The 18,360-nt window shown below is 54.1% G+C and overlaps 1 protein-coding gene across 4 annotated transcripts in view; it reads left to right on the top strand.

The window, feature by feature from the left end:
* The window catches only part of Rab11fip4 (RAB11 family interacting protein 4), a 116,876-nt gene that overhangs the window by 91,852 nt on the left and 6,664 nt on the right, over positions 1-18,360 (top strand). For 2 of the 4 annotated variants that reach the window (XM_005327798.4, XM_013359784.4), the window contains 11 exons: positions 6,245-6,477; positions 8,812-9,006; positions 9,540-9,674; positions 9,976-10,011; positions 11,100-11,199; positions 11,484-11,587; positions 12,540-12,680; positions 15,308-15,389; positions 15,846-15,983; positions 16,057-16,212; positions 17,323-17,466. In XM_005327798.4, the coding sequence (XP_005327855.2) occupies positions 6,245-6,477; positions 8,812-9,006; positions 9,540-9,674; positions 9,976-10,011; positions 11,100-11,199; positions 11,484-11,587; positions 12,540-12,680; positions 15,308-15,389; positions 15,846-15,983; positions 16,057-16,212; positions 17,323-17,466 (1,464 nt within the window). The remainder of the gene's footprint in view (positions 1-6,244; positions 6,478-8,811; positions 9,007-9,539; positions 9,675-9,975; positions 10,012-11,099; positions 11,200-11,483; positions 11,588-12,539; positions 12,681-15,307; positions 15,390-15,845; positions 15,984-16,056; positions 16,213-17,322; positions 17,467-18,360) is intronic. The other 2 variants (XM_078042518.1, XM_078042519.1) reach the window with 1 other exon arrangement.

Raw genomic sequence — 18,360 nt, 5'->3', positions numbered from 1 at the left:
CCTGAAGGCCTGTCTGCAGAGTGGAGCCTGACGGGAGCAGGTGCTGGCAGCCTGCAGGAGTCGGTCACAGGCTGGATTGCGGAGCAGCTGAGCCACAGTGGGCCCTGGGGGATTGCTTGCCTGCAGTTGCCCAGCCCCACAGACTTAGGGGTATTGGCACCCATGACTTCACTCCTTAAATTGAAGCTTCTGCCACCCATAGGAAGGTCCCAACAAGACCCTAACCAGGGCCTGTCCCCATTCCTGGGCTGGCGGCTGGCTTGGAATGCACGGGGGTAGGGTGGGGGCTCCATCTCTGGTGGAGCCCAGTAGCCAGCCCTGCGTCTCCTCACACGAGGCTTGGTTTGTGTCCACTCCCCCCACCCTTTCCCTGCGGTGGTGTTCCACGTGTGCCCGCGGGTGCCTGGCTGCGAGGGAAGTTGGGATGTGCCCGCCCAGGCTATTTTTACCCAGCCTTGTCCCCATAGAGCTGTTCTTTGGCTCTGAGTTCCTGCCTGTGGAGCAGGGCCGTTGCCAGGGCTGGGGGTGGATGAGCTGGAGCCTCAGAGCCTCCCGGACTCCCTCCCCAGGCAGCATCTCGCCTTAACGCTTCTTAAAGGGTGTAATTAATGTGCAGACCAACCTTACAAGAGAGTGGGTAGGAGAGGACCCTGAGGAGGGTGGGGGAGTGGCATCTCGCCTTTGGCGGGTAGGCTCTGGAGCCTGCAGAAGTCTGGCCTCCCAATGCTGAGTCCCCGTGCCTCCACCCAGCGTGTCACTGGGGGTCAGTGAGAAAGGGTCTCAGGGTCTGGATAGAATCCAGTCGTTCACGAGCACCCCTGGGTGTCTTGCTTCAACACGATGATGATACTAGCTCACATTAATCGAGCATTTTCCAAACGTGCGAAGACTTTAGAAAATGCTTAGACCTCTTACCAACCTGCTCAGTTCTAGTCATGGCCAACTGCAGCTTGTGGATGGGGAAGCCGAGGCTGAGAGGTTCAGTGAACTTAAGCCCGCAGAACGCACGAGTGTGGAGTGGGAGCCGAACCCACCCCAGAGCGTGGCCCTGGCCCTGACCCACCCCCTTCCCCAGCACGTTTTCACATTCTTGAGATAGGAGATGCTGCCCTAGATTCTCCATGGCAATCTTGTCACGTGGGGACTCACACCATTGTTTTTAAATGAGGCTCAGAAATTGAACGGCTTATCCAGTGTCCACACAGCCAGGCGGAGACCACCCCAGAATTGGCGCCAGGCCTTAGGGGCCTGTGGTTGGGCCCTTCTCACCTCACCCTGCCCCCGTGCTTCTTGGTTCAGCCAACACTCTCAATCACCTATCAGGTGCTCCCTAGGGTACTAACCACCAGGGTTCAGACGCAGAATCCCCCGGCTAACCATTCAGCGTCTTCCCTCTCGTAGGGAGTGTAGAAATATAGCCCCTCAGTCAATGTCCCCTGCACCTTAGCTACCAGGAAAATTCAGAGTCCTGGTGTGTGTGAGTTGGAGTCAGACTAAGTAGGTGAGGGTTAAGGCCAAATAAAGCTGTTTAGTTTAGGCCCGGCCACACACCCCCTCTGACCGTGGGGACGGGGACTGTTATGGCCGCTCTGAGACTTTGATGCTCCCCCAACTCACACATGTGTTGTTATTTGGCTTTTTCAGCAGCTTTTGAATTCAGCCCTTGCCAACTTCCCACAGAGGAGGGGGTGACTCTGGGGTCTGCTGGTGGCTGAACGCCGCTCTTGAGAATGAAGAAGGTCCCCACAGGCAGGCTGTGTGTCCCCAGACTCCATTTCCAGCCGCTGCCAGCACTGCTCAGCTCCATCTGGAGGCAGGGTGGCAAAGTGGAAGATGGCAGTGCTGCTGGGGATGCTGGCGGCACAGAGGTGCCCTGCCAGAGCGGCCAGCTGGGTCCTGTTTCCCCTGTCATGGGCCTCAGAACTCTCTCCAGAAACTCCTGGCCTCAAATAATCCTCCGGGCCTGGCTGCGTGTCTGTCAGGGCCTTGCTGGCTGACCAGGGTGGGACATGGACCACAGGGACAGCTCAGCTGCCGTCACACACACAGGCCAGGCCAGGACTTAACGGCTCCAACAGCTGTTCTCTGGTGATTGTGCAAATTGTCAAGCACACCCTTTACAGCAGCCTCTAAACTAGAGGTGACAGTTTCTGCTCTGAAGGGCATGACCCAGGGGCACAGAGCCCATGAATGGCTGGGCCACCAGACTGCCACTCAGTCTACCAGGCTCCAGAACTGTGCGCTCACCCAGTTCCACCCTCATTGGATCTCCCCCCAACCCCCCACCTTTCCTCACTCCTGGGAGCCCTCTGCAGGGGAAGGAAGGAAGCCTGGGTGGTCCCAGGAGCTGGCCCTGTGCCCTGGGGAGCTCTGTGCCCAGGGCAGCCTCTGGGCTCCAATCCCCGTCAGAGTGGACTTCCAGCGATGCCCTGTGTTGCCAGTTGAAGTCACTGTGTCCCTTGCCTAAAGTCTCCCAAAAGATCAGATATAGCCTTTCTCTGCAACCTCCCAGGAGTCCTTGTTAAGTGCCAAGCCCGGATCTGTCCCTGATGTGGGGGCCTCTGGATGGTGACTGGTGACTGAATGAAATTGCCTGGATACCTTTTTCACACACTGGGGGACAAGGGCAGGAAAGGGGAGATCTGAGGGGCAGAGTCCCAGAAGGTACCCTGGACACCGGGGTACCTGGGAATTCATGCTCTTGGGGACTCTGTTCGCCGCTCCCTGATCCTGCCAGCCCTCCAGAGCAAGTCTCAGGGCTGGAGCCGGAGACCGTCAGCATGACGATGCTGTCCTCTTTCCCACTACCCCCAGTCCTTGAGGGAAGGACCCCAGCACCTTCGGGGCTGCTGCAGCCTGGATCTCCATGGTCAGAGTCAGCTGTGGGTCAGTCTGGGAAAGCGGCAGGCATCTTGCCTCTGCTCCAGTGGACTGCCTCAGCACCCTGACAGTTCGTCTGTTGCTCTACCCCGTTCCCCAGAGCTCTCCCGTGTGCAGCGAGGTGGCTTCTTGTGTTCGTAACAGGTGCTCTATTCAGCTGTTACCCTCAGGCTGGAGGGTATTTTAGGAAGCCCACGTCCCCATGTCCCCTAGACCCCTGGGAGGGGGATTTCATATGGATAAGTTTGTTCTTTCCCTCTGCAACTTTAAAACCCATAAAAGAGGCACTGGCTCAGAAGGGGCTCTAAATGACTCTGAGTTCTTCCAGCTATGAGAAGAAACTCAGGGAGGGGAAACGAGGTTGCCTTCTATCACCGTCCACCACTGTCCCCGCTCTGCCTCTCTGCCTGAGGTACGTGGCATCAGAGCGGCCGCTCTCCTCTTGAGCCCAGTGGGAGAAGGAACTGGGCCCAGGAACTGAGCCAGAGTGACCAGTGCTGCTTTTGTCCAGGATAGTTGCCAAACCAAAAGGCCTCGGGACAGGCACAGACCGGTACTGTCCCAGACTGACCAAGGTATACAGTGACTTTTCTCATAGCTATCTTTATACTATTTTAATTTAGGGGGAAACTACCAGAAATGGTTTTGAAGTGGTAATTATCATTTCCACTTGCCTTGGGCAAACACTTGTGGGTTAAATGAAAAGGTATTAATGGAGGGAATAGCTAATTTGAAGAGAAAAAGTTAGAGTGAGTGTGTGTACAGCCCAGGGAGGTGAGGGACGTGCACTCCGCCTGTCTGAGCCGGGCTTCAGGTCTCAGCAGGGCTCTCTGGGAACAGGGAAGTTCCAGGATGGCCACCCGCCTCTCTGAGCCTCCTCTTCTCCAAGGTAGAGACAGGATTTGGGCATTTTTCTCCCTGTAACCCTCACAGAGCCCTCAGAGGGCCCCATGACAGATAGAGCACACTTTGTGAAAGGTGAAGGGCAGGCAGGTGTGGATTCTGCTTCAGCAAAGGTTGAAGAAGAGCTGCCCCAGGAAGAGATGGTCTTTTGGGGGAGGGCCGGGCATTAGTGCCCCTTCCTCTGCCTGGCCCATGACTGAGACAGGCCACTTGAGGTCACTCTTTCTGCCTGGGTAGAAGCTTGGATCAGCTGCCAGAAGTGAGAGGAACATCATCAGGTGAGGGGGCTAGCTGTCCCCACCTGCCACCATGAGTTAGTGTTTAAGTGAGACTGTCCAGTGGGCCAAACCCAAGCTGTCCATTGGCCAGTCTGGACACCTGAGAAGCATGGATCCTGGTTCCTCTGACACTTTTGCCTTCTGGGAACCAGGTGGGCCACCTCTGCCTCAGGACCCCAGATGTGTGTGTGTGTGGGGGGGAGAGTGACACACCTCCAGGTCCCAGCCCCTGCTTCCCAGGCAAGACCCTTCACCTACAGAAAGGGGAGAGGAAGCCAAGTCCTAGGGCTGTGGTGACGCTCTCCTGTGAGCCACACAGTAGCCTTCCTGGCTATTATTGATTTTGCACACTGTGGCCAGGAAGGGGAAGTCTGAGGTTCTTTGAGGGCAAGGCACGGATCACTAGCTGTCCTCCCCAAGAGCCCAGGCCCTGAGCCTATGTGGAAGCTGCTACATCCGGCAGAGCACCCGGGGGTCAGAATTAGTAACTAAAGTGCAGTCTCCTCCTTGTTACTTCCAGGTGTGAAAATCTGTGAAATGTGGGGGCAACAGTACAAATGGAACCAAGTGCTGGGCATCCAGATGTGTGTGTGGGGGGGTGTTCCTCTGCCTACTGGCCAGAAGACTCTGGGAAGTTACTCTCTATGCCACAGTTTCAGCCTCAGTAAAATGGAATAGCAGTAGCTGTCCAGAATAGCTGTCAGGAAACCCCCAGTGAATAAAATATGAATTCAGCGCCATCTCCGAAGCAAGGTGGTTGCTCAGTAACGTCAGTGTCCTTTTGAGGCCATCAGGATGCTCTTTGTGCTTGCTGATGACGAGCCTGCTTAGGGTCTAGGAGCCATGTGGAATCTGATGAGTGACATCCAGGTGGAAACAGCCTGTGAACATTGTGGGTGATTTTGATACTGCTCTCCACAGTCAGGGTGGCTGGTGCCGACTTTATTGGTCCATCTGGTGCTCACTCCAAGTCATGGTCCAGGCAGGAGCAAAGCTCATTAATCACCTCCTATTCCCAGCTCAGGAGTCTCCTGGTGGGTTTCAGCACCCTGGAGGTCTGTCTCCATGTGGTTTGCACAGATTCCTGGAACCTGTGCTTGTCTGAGACTACTGGAGACTTTTTGTAGCCCTTGTTTCCGGTACCCATCTTGCAATCTTGCGTTGAGGAGAAAACACTTTTAATAGAGCGTTCTGTCAGCCCTTGCCTAGGAGCACACGGTAGAACCTTGGGAACAGGTTTGCATCCCCATGGGAATAGGTAAAAGCAGAGCCACATGGAAGGTACCTACCTCCTCAGAAGCAAAGTAATCCCTAGAGCTGCTCCTCGTATGAGCGTCCACTCTGACAAAGCCAAAGCTCTTCTTAGGAGGTAACCTCAGCAGAAGACCTAGGCAGATCTTTATTGCACACCTACCTTGTGCAGGGTGCTGTGCTCGGCCCTGGATCAGCATGGGCGGGTCTGGCCCAGAACTCAGAAGTGAAAGGCCCGGTGTTCTCACTCCCCAGCGTGGCTGTGGCAGGGCCAAGGCAGGCACTTATCTCCTGGACTGGCATCATGCCCTCTGGCCAGAATTTATTTATCAAGGGCCTGCTGAGTGCCAAAGGCTAACACAAAAGACCTCATGCAGTGGCCACAGTAGTTCTGTGAGACTTCATTGCCATTCTTGCTTTACAGAGGAGGATTGAGTTTCTGTGACATGCCCAGAATCATGGAGGGTGGATCCCAAGCTGTGCAGACTTCCCTCTACCGTGCTGCGTCAAACTCTGTGAGGTCAGGGTAGTCTTGAAGGCCATTCAGTGTTCAGTGTGGACACGTCCCCAGTGTAGATCACCAAGGAGCCTGCTCTGTCATTTGGCTTCCTGTGCAGACTTTGTGAGGAGGGCTCCAGCATGCCAACAGGTGTTCTGAGTGATGTGACCAGCCTAGCTGTGGCCCTTCTCCATGGATGGCTGTCCCTGGGAGGTCTAGCTCCTCACTGGACTCTCATGAGTGGTCCAGCATGAGAAGCCCCAAACTAGTCTTCCTGCCAGGCATTCTCACACTTGTGGTCTTGGGGTCTGGGCCCTCCCAAACGGCAGTCTCCACTGTCCCTGGCCCTGTTGATGCCCTTGAAATTGGATGAGGCGTGCCAAGTTCCAGTGATCTCCTGCCCCCAGTCATTCTGTCCCCCTGTCTTTCCCAGGACATTGAGGTCCCCGGCTCCACCTTTGCTGATGGCGAGCTCATCCCCAGGGAGCCCAGCATCTTTCCCGAGGACGAGGAGGAGCCTATGATGACACTGGCCCCAGCTGAGGGCTCCCTGGAGTCAGATCTGGACAGCCCCATGGAAAGCACCCAGAGCCTGGAGGGGTCTGTCGGGAGTCCCGCCGAGGACAAGGAGCGGGGTCTCAGGGGCCTGTTTCTGCCAGAGGACAAGTGAGTGAAAACTGATGGAGCTCGGTATGTGCTCAGAAATACAGTTATTGAAAGGCCTTTCCAGAGAGAGCACGTGGGACGCTAAAGATCGCATCCCCGGCGTTCCTTCTCTGTGGGTTCTGTACCGCGGGAAGTTCTAAGCAGCCTCGATGCCTGACAGTAGGAAGAGTTCTGGAATTTCAGGCAGCTGTGCCAAGTCAGTTTTGATGACTGCTTAATGAGAGGGGACACATACTCTTTCATCAGAATTGTTTAAAAAACAGTATGAATACCTAAGTAGAGCTGGGGATATAGCTTAGTGGTAAAGCACTTGCCTGGCATGCTCAGGCCCTAGGTTCAATCCCCAGCACTGCAGGAGGAGAGAAGACCTAGTGACTTCCCAGGATAATAATAGAGAGAAATTACTACGTCGTAACTAAAGGGAAGACTTAGTCAGAGGTGATGCGTTGACCTCTCTTTGTTAGTAGGTGGTGGATGGGGTCGGCCAGGCCCTGATCTGTTAGTGTGGAATCGACAGAAGGGAGTCTTCCATTTCCACTCTCCTGAAATCTCTGGAGGGATACAGTGCTTGTGGGGTGATGGGATGCAGCCACCACCTGGCTGAGGGGCCACAGCAATTAGGAGTGGTGACCCAGGTATTGGAAGAAAGTGACAGGGCAACTCAGATATTTAAGAGAGGGCAGGGGAAGGGTGTTCCAGTGTTGGCTAAACCACACGAAATTGCCAGCTTTTCCTCAGTTTTTCCACCTTCCAAAAGGTGGTTCAGCCTAACACTCCCCCCCCCCCCAGTGCTCAGAGAGTCACGATGCCCTCGGGGGCCCCTTGACGTGGTCTGTCTACTGAGAGGAGTCCATGGTGGCTGGGACTACATCAACTACACCTGTGACCAGTCCACCCCAGAACAAATGGCCGAGGCCCACAGAACTATCAATCTGGTAGCCGGTCATCTGCCATTTGGCACCATTGTTTTCTGGGACTAATGACCAAGAGGCCAGCCAACCCTGGCTGCCAAGAATTTCAGTCAAATTTATAAGGAAAGAACTGAGCAATGCGGTTAATTCAACCGAAGTGCCTAGGAGCCCAAAGACAGGCTTTTGAATAAATAACTAAACAAAAAATGGGGCGAGGTGCCAGGAAATGCGATCTTTACTCACCCTATCATTAACCCGGCTCCTTAGATAGAAACTGGGGTTCCTGGGGGTATGGTTTGAGAATTGCTGCTTTAACCCATGATTACAAGATTCTTTCCCTAGTTTAGGTTCCCCATTTTTGAGTGGAGGCTCGGGGAGCTCAGGGAAATCATGATGTCTGAGTGATGGTGTAGGGAAATTACCGCAGAGTGACCACAGGGGATGCGCTGGACCACTCTCTGTTGTTGGGTGATAGATGGGGCCAGCCAGGCCCTGATATGTCACAGGACATACCGTGGGTCCCCCTTGGAGGCTCTGACCTGTGGTTTGTTTTTTTGTTTTGTTTTGTTTTTTGATTAAACATCTTTGAACTGGAAGTCTCCTCTCTAAAGCAGGAGACACTTCTTACCTAATAGCTTATTGCTATCTATCATTTCATTTTAAAAGGTGTGCATGCCAATTAAGCAAAACTTGGAAAAGGTAGGAAAAGCAAGAATGAGGAAAAATAAGCAATGACCCTAAACCCGAGTCCTGTTACCATGTCAGTGTTTTTATTTCCTATGCTTCCTCCTTCTGTAGACCTTTGACATACTCGGTCTTCTTCTTCTTCTTTTTATTGAATACTGAAGATTGAACCTGGGGGCACTTTACCACTAAGCTACACCCCCAGCCCTTTTATTTTCTGTTTTGAGACAGAACTTCACTAAGTAGCTGAGGCTGACCTCAAACTTACAACCCTCCTGCCACAGCCTCCCAAGTCACTGGGATTGCAGGCATGGGCCACTGCATGTAGCTTATGTACTCAGTCTTTAAAAATGTCTCAAAATTTGTAACTAACTTTATTTATATTCATTTCCTTAGATTATTGCCAATATTTTTATGAAGGTTTCAACAATCATTTTATATTCCATTACTTAATGTTTGATTTACTAATGTATGTTCTAGTTTAATAACTATAATTATATTTTAATTGAGTTAAACTGCTCAAGTAGTAACCAATGTTTTACTACTCAGTTTGCATTGTGTCTTGCAGAAAGTTTCTATGGTGAGATGTTCCCTTTGGGATGGGGTCCCAAAGTCAAAAGATGCAAACTGGATGAGATTCTCACTATCTGTAGTGCCGAAGGCCTGGCCTGTCTCCCCCACTAGGAGCTATAGGTGGGACCCCTCAGTCCTTCACTAACACAGATGCTGTGGCCCCCAGGTCCCTGGTCCACACTCCATCCATGACGACATCAGACCTCTCCACACATTCCACCGCCTCACTCATCAGCAACGAGGAGCAGTTTGAAGACTACGGGGAGGGGGATGACGTGGACTGTGCCCCCAGCAGCCCCTGCCCCGATGATGAGACCAGGACCAACGTCTACTCGGACCTGGGGTCTTCGGTGTCTTCCAGGTGGCTCCTTGGTCTGGGATGATATTGGGGGCTCAGAAAAAAAAAAAATGGCAGAACCAATCCAGCCTCATCCTAGGAGATCAGATAGGCAGAGTCCTGAAATGACCATCCTGCCCTCTGACCTGGGGCTTGGGGGTGCTGCCTTTGTACCCCGATTGGGAGATTGGAGTTCTTCCTCCCTCCTTCCATCTTAGCAAAGAAACAGTTAACTAAGCTGGAAGGCCACAGGCCCTGACAGGGGTGTCTGTGTCAGCTTGCTTCTAGAACCTCCTTCCATGATCGCTTCCCCCCACCTGAGTCATTACTTCCTCTGACATTCCCTCTTGGTGTGCTGTGCTTATTAAGTGGGTGCATCTCACCGGCCGCTTCTCTTTGAGCTTGTTGGTGAAGGGATGCTCGGTTGCTTTATTCCCACTCTCTGCCCTGCTCTACAAAGTTTATAAATCTTGGGAACCAAATGAAGTGAGCTCAGCAGCAGGGACAGGGCACAGCCTGACAGCTAAGAAGGTGATTTCCTCCCTCCCCTGGATCAGTGCGGGGCAGACACCGAGGAAGATGCGGCACACGTACAACAGCGAGCTGCTGGATGTGTACTGCTCTCAGTGCTGCAAGAAGATCAACCTGCTGAATGACTTGGAAGCCCGGCTGAAAAACCTGAAGGCCAACAGGTGAGGCCCACAGCCCAGAGGTGGTGGGAGGCCAGGTGGCGCCTGGAGGCAGGAGTCCTGGGCAGGGCAGTCCACTCTGTCTTAGTAGATCAGAGGACACTCAGAGCAGGGCTGATCCTTGGGGCTTTTCCTGCAACGGGAAGTCAAACTGTTTTTTCTTGGGGCCAAGTGGACATGCAAAATCCCTTTAGTGGAGGGACAAGCCTCATTCTGCATGTTGGTGTCTTGTAATAGGTGGAGTAAAGGAATGGACCAGACACTGGTCAGTGACTGTTTCTTCTCTCTCTTTCTCTCTCTCCAGCCCCAACCGAAAAATCTCTAGCACTGCCTTTGGACGGTAAGGACCCCTTGGAGGACAATGAGTTGAGAGCTCTCCCCCTTAACTATGTTATTGCTGCCTGGGGGCCAGGTCTCTGTGCCAGCAGCCCAGACTCAGCCAGGGTCCTGTGGGTGGCTGAATGAGTAGAGGGGTGTGAGGGTGCCCAGGGACCTGTAGCAGAGCAGCCAGAGGCCTGCTTCTCAGAAAGAAGTGCATGCCCTTCCTCGCCCTCATTCTTCCCTTGGTCCCCTCTTGGTTTCGGTCAGTGTCGTCACACCTTTGACTGCCTCGGCCTTGTGTGGACTTGGTAGGGATGCCCTGAGACAGTGACCCCACAGTTGTCGTGCCCTTCATACAAAAGAGACCCTGGGTTCTTGCTGGCAGAGATGCAGTGAGTCCTGCGCAGCTGCCCTGCTGCCCCTGGGGTCCTGTGCCATGCTCCTGTAGCCTGGCCCAGGTCTGTACCAGGATATCAGCTGCCAGCACCCAGGCTCTGGCTCAGTTCTGGGTGGGATGGCCTCTTGGTACAGACCCTGGCTGCTGCCTGTGAGGGAGTAGGGCAGGGGATGTCATTAGAGGATGGCAGCTGAAATTTTCTAAGGATGACCTCTGTAAATGTGCACCTATTTCCAGCCTCATCCTCAACCCAGTGCCAGTAAAGCATGCTGGATCCCTCCTGCACCTTCCTCCAGAGTTCCCTGAGAGGTGGCAGGAGCCATCTCGGTGGAGGGGGCCGAGCCCGACTGGGCAGCCGCAGGAGGTCAGGCCCTGTGCTGGCCTGTAGAGCCAGGCTCCCTCTATTGCAGCTTTCTAACCAGAAGAAAGGGGCCTCGTAGGCCAGTCCTGGCTATTTGGTAGCTGTTGGCTGGATGCTGCTGTGAACAGGGTTTGGAGGTGGCGGGAAAGAGCAGTTGTCGATGGGCCATGGCTGCTAGCAGCCCCTCCACCAGCCTCAGAGCAGGCGATGCTCTCCCCCACTGGCTGAGGGAGGGCGGCCTCCTTGTTGGGGCCGCTAGGATACAGCAGGTTCCCCCAGCCTGTAGCCTGCGTCTGGACCCCACCTCTGGAGGGCCCCTGCAGCCACAATCCATCACCCACCCCTGCAGGCAGCTCATGCACAACAGTAACTTCAGCAGCAGTAACGGCAGCACTGAGGACCTGTTCCGGGACAGCATTGACTCCTGTGACAATGACATCACGGAGAAGGTGGGCCCTGGGCAGGTGGAGAAGGAAGGGAGTCAGTGTGTGCATGTTCCCTGGGGTAGTGGGGAGTACTTTGGGCTGCCAGCTGGGGACTCAGATGACCCTGTACCTTGTCCAAGAGCTAGGGGTAGGGGTGACAGGCACATGGGCCCCTCAGTGTCATCCTCACTCAACATGACCACTTTTCTCATGCACTGCCATTTGAAGGTCTTGGTCATGGACTTTCTAGGTTCTCAGTCCTGTGGCCTCCAAGGTCTTCTCTAGCCCGTTCCTATTCTCTGCTGTAGGTAAGCTTCCTAGAAAAGAAGGTGACAGAGCTGGAGAATGACAGCCTGACCAGTGGGGACCTGAAGAGCAAGCTAAAGCAGGAGAACACACAGCTGGTGCACAGGTGAGGCCAGAGCATGGATCTGGGGACCGCAGGGCTGTCCCTGTGGCTGAGGCCCCGAGAAAAGCTGATGGCAGTAACTTATAGCTCTGAGGGGCAGAGGAGCTTGACCTTGACTGTAGGCCTGAGGGATTCCCTCTGCCAGGCCAGCAGCCCCAGGGCAGAGCTGGGATCTGCTGTCCCTCACTGCTTACAGTGACCAGAGCCCCAGCTCCTTCCCTTCCTGGGATCAAGCTCTGCAGAGGAAGAGGCCAGTGAGGGTGGCTGGCAGGAGGGGTCCAGGTGGAGGCCACTGAGCATATGCTCAGTGCTCCCAGCACTGACTGGGATGAAGCGGATGTTGCATTTGGTAGTCCTCCCCAGATGCAGGAAGCTTGGTAGACATACCACAGGGTCTAGTCCTCTACCTTGTGTACACCCTGAGGTCAGCTTGGTAGGGATACACCTTAGACTGATACCACCTATGCCACCATAGTGAGTTATAACGTCCACAGCGGGGACTTGGCCCTTTGGTCTGACATATGTGGGGCATTAGTCAAGATGTGCCTGTGTTTGAAGTCATGGTGCCTAGTAACCCGAATTGCTGATCAGAGGGACACTGCCCAGGAAAGTAGATCAAAAATGAGGAGGGGAGGCCCGAGACGGTATCCAGCTGAGAGCAGGCTGGCACTTCCTCTCTGTGCTACCGTGTGCATCCCGCCATCCCAGGTGTGGTGTCACTCCCCTCTAGACCCACGCCAGGTCTTCCCCTGGCACATGTGACTAGCTCACCTCCCTTTAGATGTCCTAATTTATTTCCTGGCTGGCAGGCCTAGCAGATACTCCACCCTCCCTGGGTGGGCGTATGGGGATTTGGCAGGGTCAGGTCTCCCCCTGTGAACAACCGGGTTGGGATGAGACCCCTCAGGCCCCAGAAGCTTGCGGTCCTAGAGCTGTGCCCCCTCCCCCGCCCCAGGGTGCATGAGCTGGAGGAGATGGTAAAGGATCAGGAGACCATGGCTGAGCAAGCACTGGAGGAGGAGGCCCGGCGACACCGTGAAGCCTACACCAAGCTGGAGCGGGAGAAGAGCACGGAGCTGGAGCTGCTCCACACCAGGTGCCCCTGCCTTCTGCTGCCTCCCACTGTGTAGTCGGGAAAACTGAGCTGCTGCTGTAAGAGGTCTACTTCTGATGCCTTAAACACACGTGGGCAAGCTGGACACGGGGTGCACACCTGGCATCCTAGCAACTTGGAATGCTGAGGCAGGAAGATCCACAAGTTCAAGGCCAGTCTCAGCAACTTTGAAGACCCTGTCTCAAAATAAATAAATAAATAATAAAAGGGCGGGGATGTAGCTCAGTGGTGGAGTACTTGCCTCATGTGTGTAAAGCCCTGGGTTCAATCCCCAGCCCTCACCCCCCCACACACACGGGTCTGTTCTTTTTTTTTTTTTTTTTTTTTTTTAAAGAAAGAGTGAGAGAGGAGGGAGAGAGAGAGAGAGAGAGAGAATCTTTAATATTTATTTTTTAGTTCTCGGCGGACACAACATCTTTGTTTGTATGTGGTGCTGAGGATCGAACCCGGGCTGCACGCATGCCAGGCGAGCGCGCTACAGCTTGAGCCACATCCCCAGCCCCCGGGTCTGTTCTTTAAGGAGTATGCAAAAGAAATTTCATAGTAACATCATTCATATTAGGTAAAAGAAGCAAATATTTAGCAATATTTTTTTTAAAAATACATTAAAAAACCCAACTTCCTGCCTGGTGTCCCAGGCTAGGTCGATGTTCAGGCTTGGAGCTCCCCTGCTGTCAAAGCCTCTGATCCTGAATCTACTTGGGTGGATTGAACCTGGGCAAAGGGAATTAGAAAACAAGGGTCCCAGTTTTGTAGGGGCTCCTGCACCTTGGGTATGCATGTGGCTTCACTGTCAGAACCTGAGGCAGATAGGGCAGGGGTGCATTGGCACAGGAGACTGATTGGTCACCCATTAGACATGTCATTCCCCCATGTCTGCTTCCCAGAGCCCCAGGGAGGCTGTTGCATGCCATGAGGACAGTGAGGGCTCCTTCCCCACAGGCTGGGGTCCCTTCAGCCCCAGCAGAGAAGACACTGTCTTTTTGATGCTCTTGATGCTCCTCAGACCCTGGGACTGTCTCTGAGCAGAGCCTTCCCAGGTTGGCTACTCCCAGCCTGGACGGGGGGGTGGCTGGGAGTTAGGCCATGTGAGGTTCCTTGAGGCTCCTGGGTGGGCACCCCCTGCTTCAGCCAGGCAGGCCCAAGGGAACTGGGTCACCTGCCCTGGAGCAGTTAGAGGAGACTTCCTGGAACCCCTGTGCCGAGACCAGCCTTGTCACCAGGGTGGATTTCAAATTTGAACTTGGGCTTTAGGAGTTGTTTGCTTCCGTTTCCGGAGGTCTCCTTGAGGGCCCCTGTGCCTCCTCAGCCTGCTTTTTGCCCTTTAGAGGATGGGACACATGGGAGAAGACAGTGTGAGCACGAGCCAGAGGACAAATACAGAGAGCCACTGCCCTCCCCAGCTACCTTCCCTCTGGTGCCCTTTGGACAACTCCAGAGGCCGCTGTTCACGCAGTGTGTGGGCGGTGTTCCCAGAGTCTGTAGCCTGCTGCCTGCCTGCCTTGACCAGCTCCCGGCCACCTTCCCTGGGTCTGAATTCCTCTCAGGCCCTGGCCTTGGGGCCTCTCCTAGGGCTCTCAGAGGGAGAAAGTGAAGGTCAGAAAACCATCCCTCCAGGAAATGACAGTGGTTGGAGCCCTGCCTGAGTACCTGGCTGTCCATGGAATCACTTGAGGACAGCCCTTTGTGATACTAACAGGATTATTGCATCAGAACCAAGGCCCGGAGGGGGCAGCCTCAGTGAGCACTCAGGGGAGAGGCCTGGTGATACACTGGCGTCAGAAAGGAAGGCGAATATGGTCCTTGCCTTCAAACTGCAGATAGGGCCTGGTCACAGCCAGCCCCAGGAAGATCTTCTCTCCAACTAGCAGAGAACAGCCCTCTGTGATATTTCAGTCTTCAAAGGATGCATGCAAAAAGAGTCTTTTGTTCTTATTCACAAATGAATGTTTCCTTTTATTGAAAAAAATAAGAGTGACAACTTAATATCTTTACTATTTTGCTTCTGCAGGCAGAAAGCTCAGGGTTCTGTGTGTGGAGCGTACCCTATTGGAAATGCTTGGAACCAGAGTGTTTCAGATTTCTTTTTTCTTTTCTTTTTTTCCAGATTTTAGAGTATTTACACATACCTAAGATATCTTGGGGCTAAACCCAAGCCTGAATGTGAAGTCTATAAATGTTTCATATGTAGCTCAAACACACAGCCTGAAAATGACTAGGGGTACTGAGGTGTCTTATCACTGAGCCACATCCTTTCTTTAAATTTTTTTCTTTTGAGACGGTCTCAGTATGTTGCTGAGGCTGACCTCAAACTTGCAATCCTCCTATCCCAGCCTCCTGAGTTGCTGCAATTACAGTCACACACTACCATGCCTGGCATGAAAATAATTATACGCAATTTCAGGTTTTGGAGCCTCCTGGGTTTCTGGGTCAGGGATACACAAACTGTGTTATCATTTGGCAAAAAAAAAAAAAAAAAAAAAGTCTCTGTTTCAGTTAGTTTCTGATAGATTTTCTCCAGGAGGCAGAAAACACTTCAAACTGCCATTTCCTTGTGAGACAATCTGCATTCCAGATTTCTGAAATTCATGACTCTCTCCTTTCCTCAGGGTGCAACAGTTAGAGGAGGAAAATACTGAGCTCAGGACGACAGTGACGCGACTCAAGTCGCAAACGGAGAAACTGGACGAGGTGAGCAGCATTCTGGGCGAGAAGCTGTATCCACAGAGAAGCAAGGTTGGCCAAAGAGGGCCGTGAGTTTATACTTTCTAAAAACTAAAAAGCTAGACCCCCCTACCTTAAAAAATAAAGCAGGCTGTGAATAATGGCGTGTGTTTTCTGCAGTGATTATAGAGTATACATTCCCCATATGATAGGAATGATAGTCTGAAGAGTGAGAGAGCTTCTGTTGGGGCCTACGTGGTCTGTACGGGCTCTACCCAGCTTCTCTGGAGGACTTGGGCCTGAGGTGTTCTTAGTTGCGTTTCTAGAATCACAGGGGATCTGCCTGTTCTTTAAGCCATGACTTGGAGGGCTCTGTCCCACGGGGCAGGGCCAGCTCTCCATTTGCTCAGAGAAGCCTTTGGGTCAGAGGTGCCCGACTCTGGCCACCCCCTTCCCTTCCCATGACTGGTCTCCTTGCTCCAGGAGCGGCAGCGCATGTCCGACCGGCTGGAGGACACCAGCCTGCGGCTCAAGGACGAGATGGACCTGTACAAACGCATGATGGACAAGCTGCGGCAGAACCGCCTGGAGTTCCAGAAGGAGCGGGAGGCGACACAGGAGGTGGGTCCCTGCCAGAGGGCCCCGGGGCTCCCCCCAGCGTCCCCCTTACCACCAACCAGCCTCTCCCCCGCAGCTCATCGAGGACTTGCGCAAGGAGCTGGAGCACCTGCAGATGTACAAGCTGGACTGTGAGCGGCAGGGCAGGGGCCGCGGCTCCTCCGGCCTGGGCGAGTTCAGTGCCAGGGCCCGCGAGGTGGAGCTGGAGCACGAGGTCAAGCGGCTAAAGCAGGTGGGCCCTGGGAGCTGCCGTCCAGCAGGATGAGGTGCCCAGGACAGCCGCATGGGCTTCCTGCGCTGGGACCCTGGCAAGAGAGCCAAGGTGGTAATCCTTCCTCCTGCCCCACACACTCCCCCCTGCTCCTCTCCACCACCTGACCGTCAGGACTGGCTACCTGGCTCATGGCTCAGGTCAAGTGACTGGGCTCTGGCTACATCTGGCGGATCTCAGGATCTTTCCACCTATAAAAAGAAAGCGACATCACTGTCCTGTCTTTGATGCTTGGGGTGAGACTGAGACTCAGTCCAGCTGCAGCTTAGTGCCTGGCTGGGCTGGGTTCTCCCAGCAGGACACACCAAGTCTGAGGTTCCATTTCAGTGCTCCTGGGAGCACTCCCTTCATTGGACGTCAGTTATGGTGGGGGAGTGGGATCAGGAAGGGGCAGTGACCCTACAAGGGAGTAATGTCCACTGAAGTCCACCAAGCTCAGCCTGACCATGTGGGTGGGAGTCTGTGATTCAAGTCAATCTTTGAGTTTGTTTCATCTGAGGCAGAGGAGCTGGCACCTGTGCCCTGGCAGTGCTCCTAAGCCTAGCCCTTCTCCCATCCAGGAGGGGCTCCCGGGTCTCAAGTGCAAGCCTTAAAGCATCTTTAGGCCAGAGCTGGCACAGAGGGCTGATGTCAGCTGATGACCCCTTCAGGAGGGATGGGTGCCCAGAGCACTTGCCACTCAGCAGAATTCCAGAGCTCCTGTTCACCCAGACCCCAGAGCAGGGCTCTCCTCAGTAAGGGCCAAGGTTGCAGGATGAGCTCCCAGTGGGCCCCAGGGAGGAGGGAATGGCCAGGCATGCTCCTGTCCAAGAAACATGGCTCCTCTGGGCAGGGCAGTAACTCCCCCTCCAACCCCATGATCTCAAAGGGACTCCGGGCCCTAGACCAGGATTTGGTCCTCCACCCTGACGCCTGGCAAAGGCTGCATCCTCGTCAGGCCTCCTGAAATGGCCACAGCACATGCTGAGGGAGGGTGCCTGTGGCTGTAGGGAAATAGTGGATACAGAGAGAGGGTTCCAGCAGACTCCAGAGGCCTCTTAGAGTTGATGTTGTCTTCACCTGTCTCTGTAGGAGAACCATAAGCTGCGGGATCAGAATGACGACTTGAACGGACAGATCCTGAGCCTCAGCCTCTATGAAGCAAAGAACCTCTTTGCTACCCAGACCAAAGCCCAGTCTTTGGCTGCAGAAATTGACACAGCATCTCGAGATGAGGTAGACTGACCCCTCGCTCTTGGTTGGACCCTGGCCCCTCCCCTTCCCCCTCCAGGACCATGAGCCCCAGGCTGCCCAGGGCCTGAAAGTCAGAGGAGGGCCTGGCCCCTCAGTGTCCCCATCTACCACTACCCCAAAAGACAGGCACAGCTGTGTAGGAGGTGGCCACAGGGGAACAAGTCAGCTCTGGTTTCTGCTGAAAGGAGCACAGGTTTAGGACAGGGTGGAGCATGAGTCTGAGTTCTGCCGGAGAAGTGGCCAGTGGGTGGCGTCTTCATGGAGACCCAGGTTAGGCTGTGATTCCACCGCCCTTGGCAGGAGGACAAGGGAGCTGGCATTTCTTTAGCGTCGGCTTTTGCGCATGTTCTCATTTCCCCTGATAACTCTGGGGCTTTATGAATACCTCCATTATAGACCAAGAGACCAGGGCACAGGCTCACCCAGCTGCAGTGGGAGAGGGACCCTGCTGTCTAGCACCAAAGCCCACTCTTCTACAAATGCCAGAACTCCTAGCCACATTTTAACATGACCCTAAGACCCCATGCCACTGAAACTTACACTCTTCCTGGGACCCAGAGCTTATGGTCAACCTCTGGCCTCAAGGAGCTCCTGACTGGTCACCAGCACCCCTAGCCCCAGGGCAGAGGCAACAGTTTGGCTGCACCCTAAAGGACACAATAGGAATTGCCTCAGAGAAGGGCAAGGGCAGGACTCGGGTGGGAAGGCTGGCAGCCTCAGGAGTCTTTGGTGCCCTGGAACTGTGAATGTCAGCCTTGATCATATATGTCTTTAGTGGGCACGGTGGCGCACGCCTATAATCCCAATGGCTCGGGAGGCTGAGGCAGGAGGATCTTGAGTTCAAAGCCAGCCTCAGCAACAGCGAGGCCCTAAGCA

This window comes from Ictidomys tridecemlineatus, chromosome 3, assembly GCF_052094955.1.
Source record: "Ictidomys tridecemlineatus isolate mIctTri1 chromosome 3, mIctTri1.hap1, whole genome shotgun sequence".
Taxonomy (NCBI): Eukaryota; Metazoa; Chordata; class Mammalia; order Rodentia; family Sciuridae; genus Ictidomys; species Ictidomys tridecemlineatus.
This window is presented reverse-complemented; position numbering and strand designations above follow the sequence as displayed.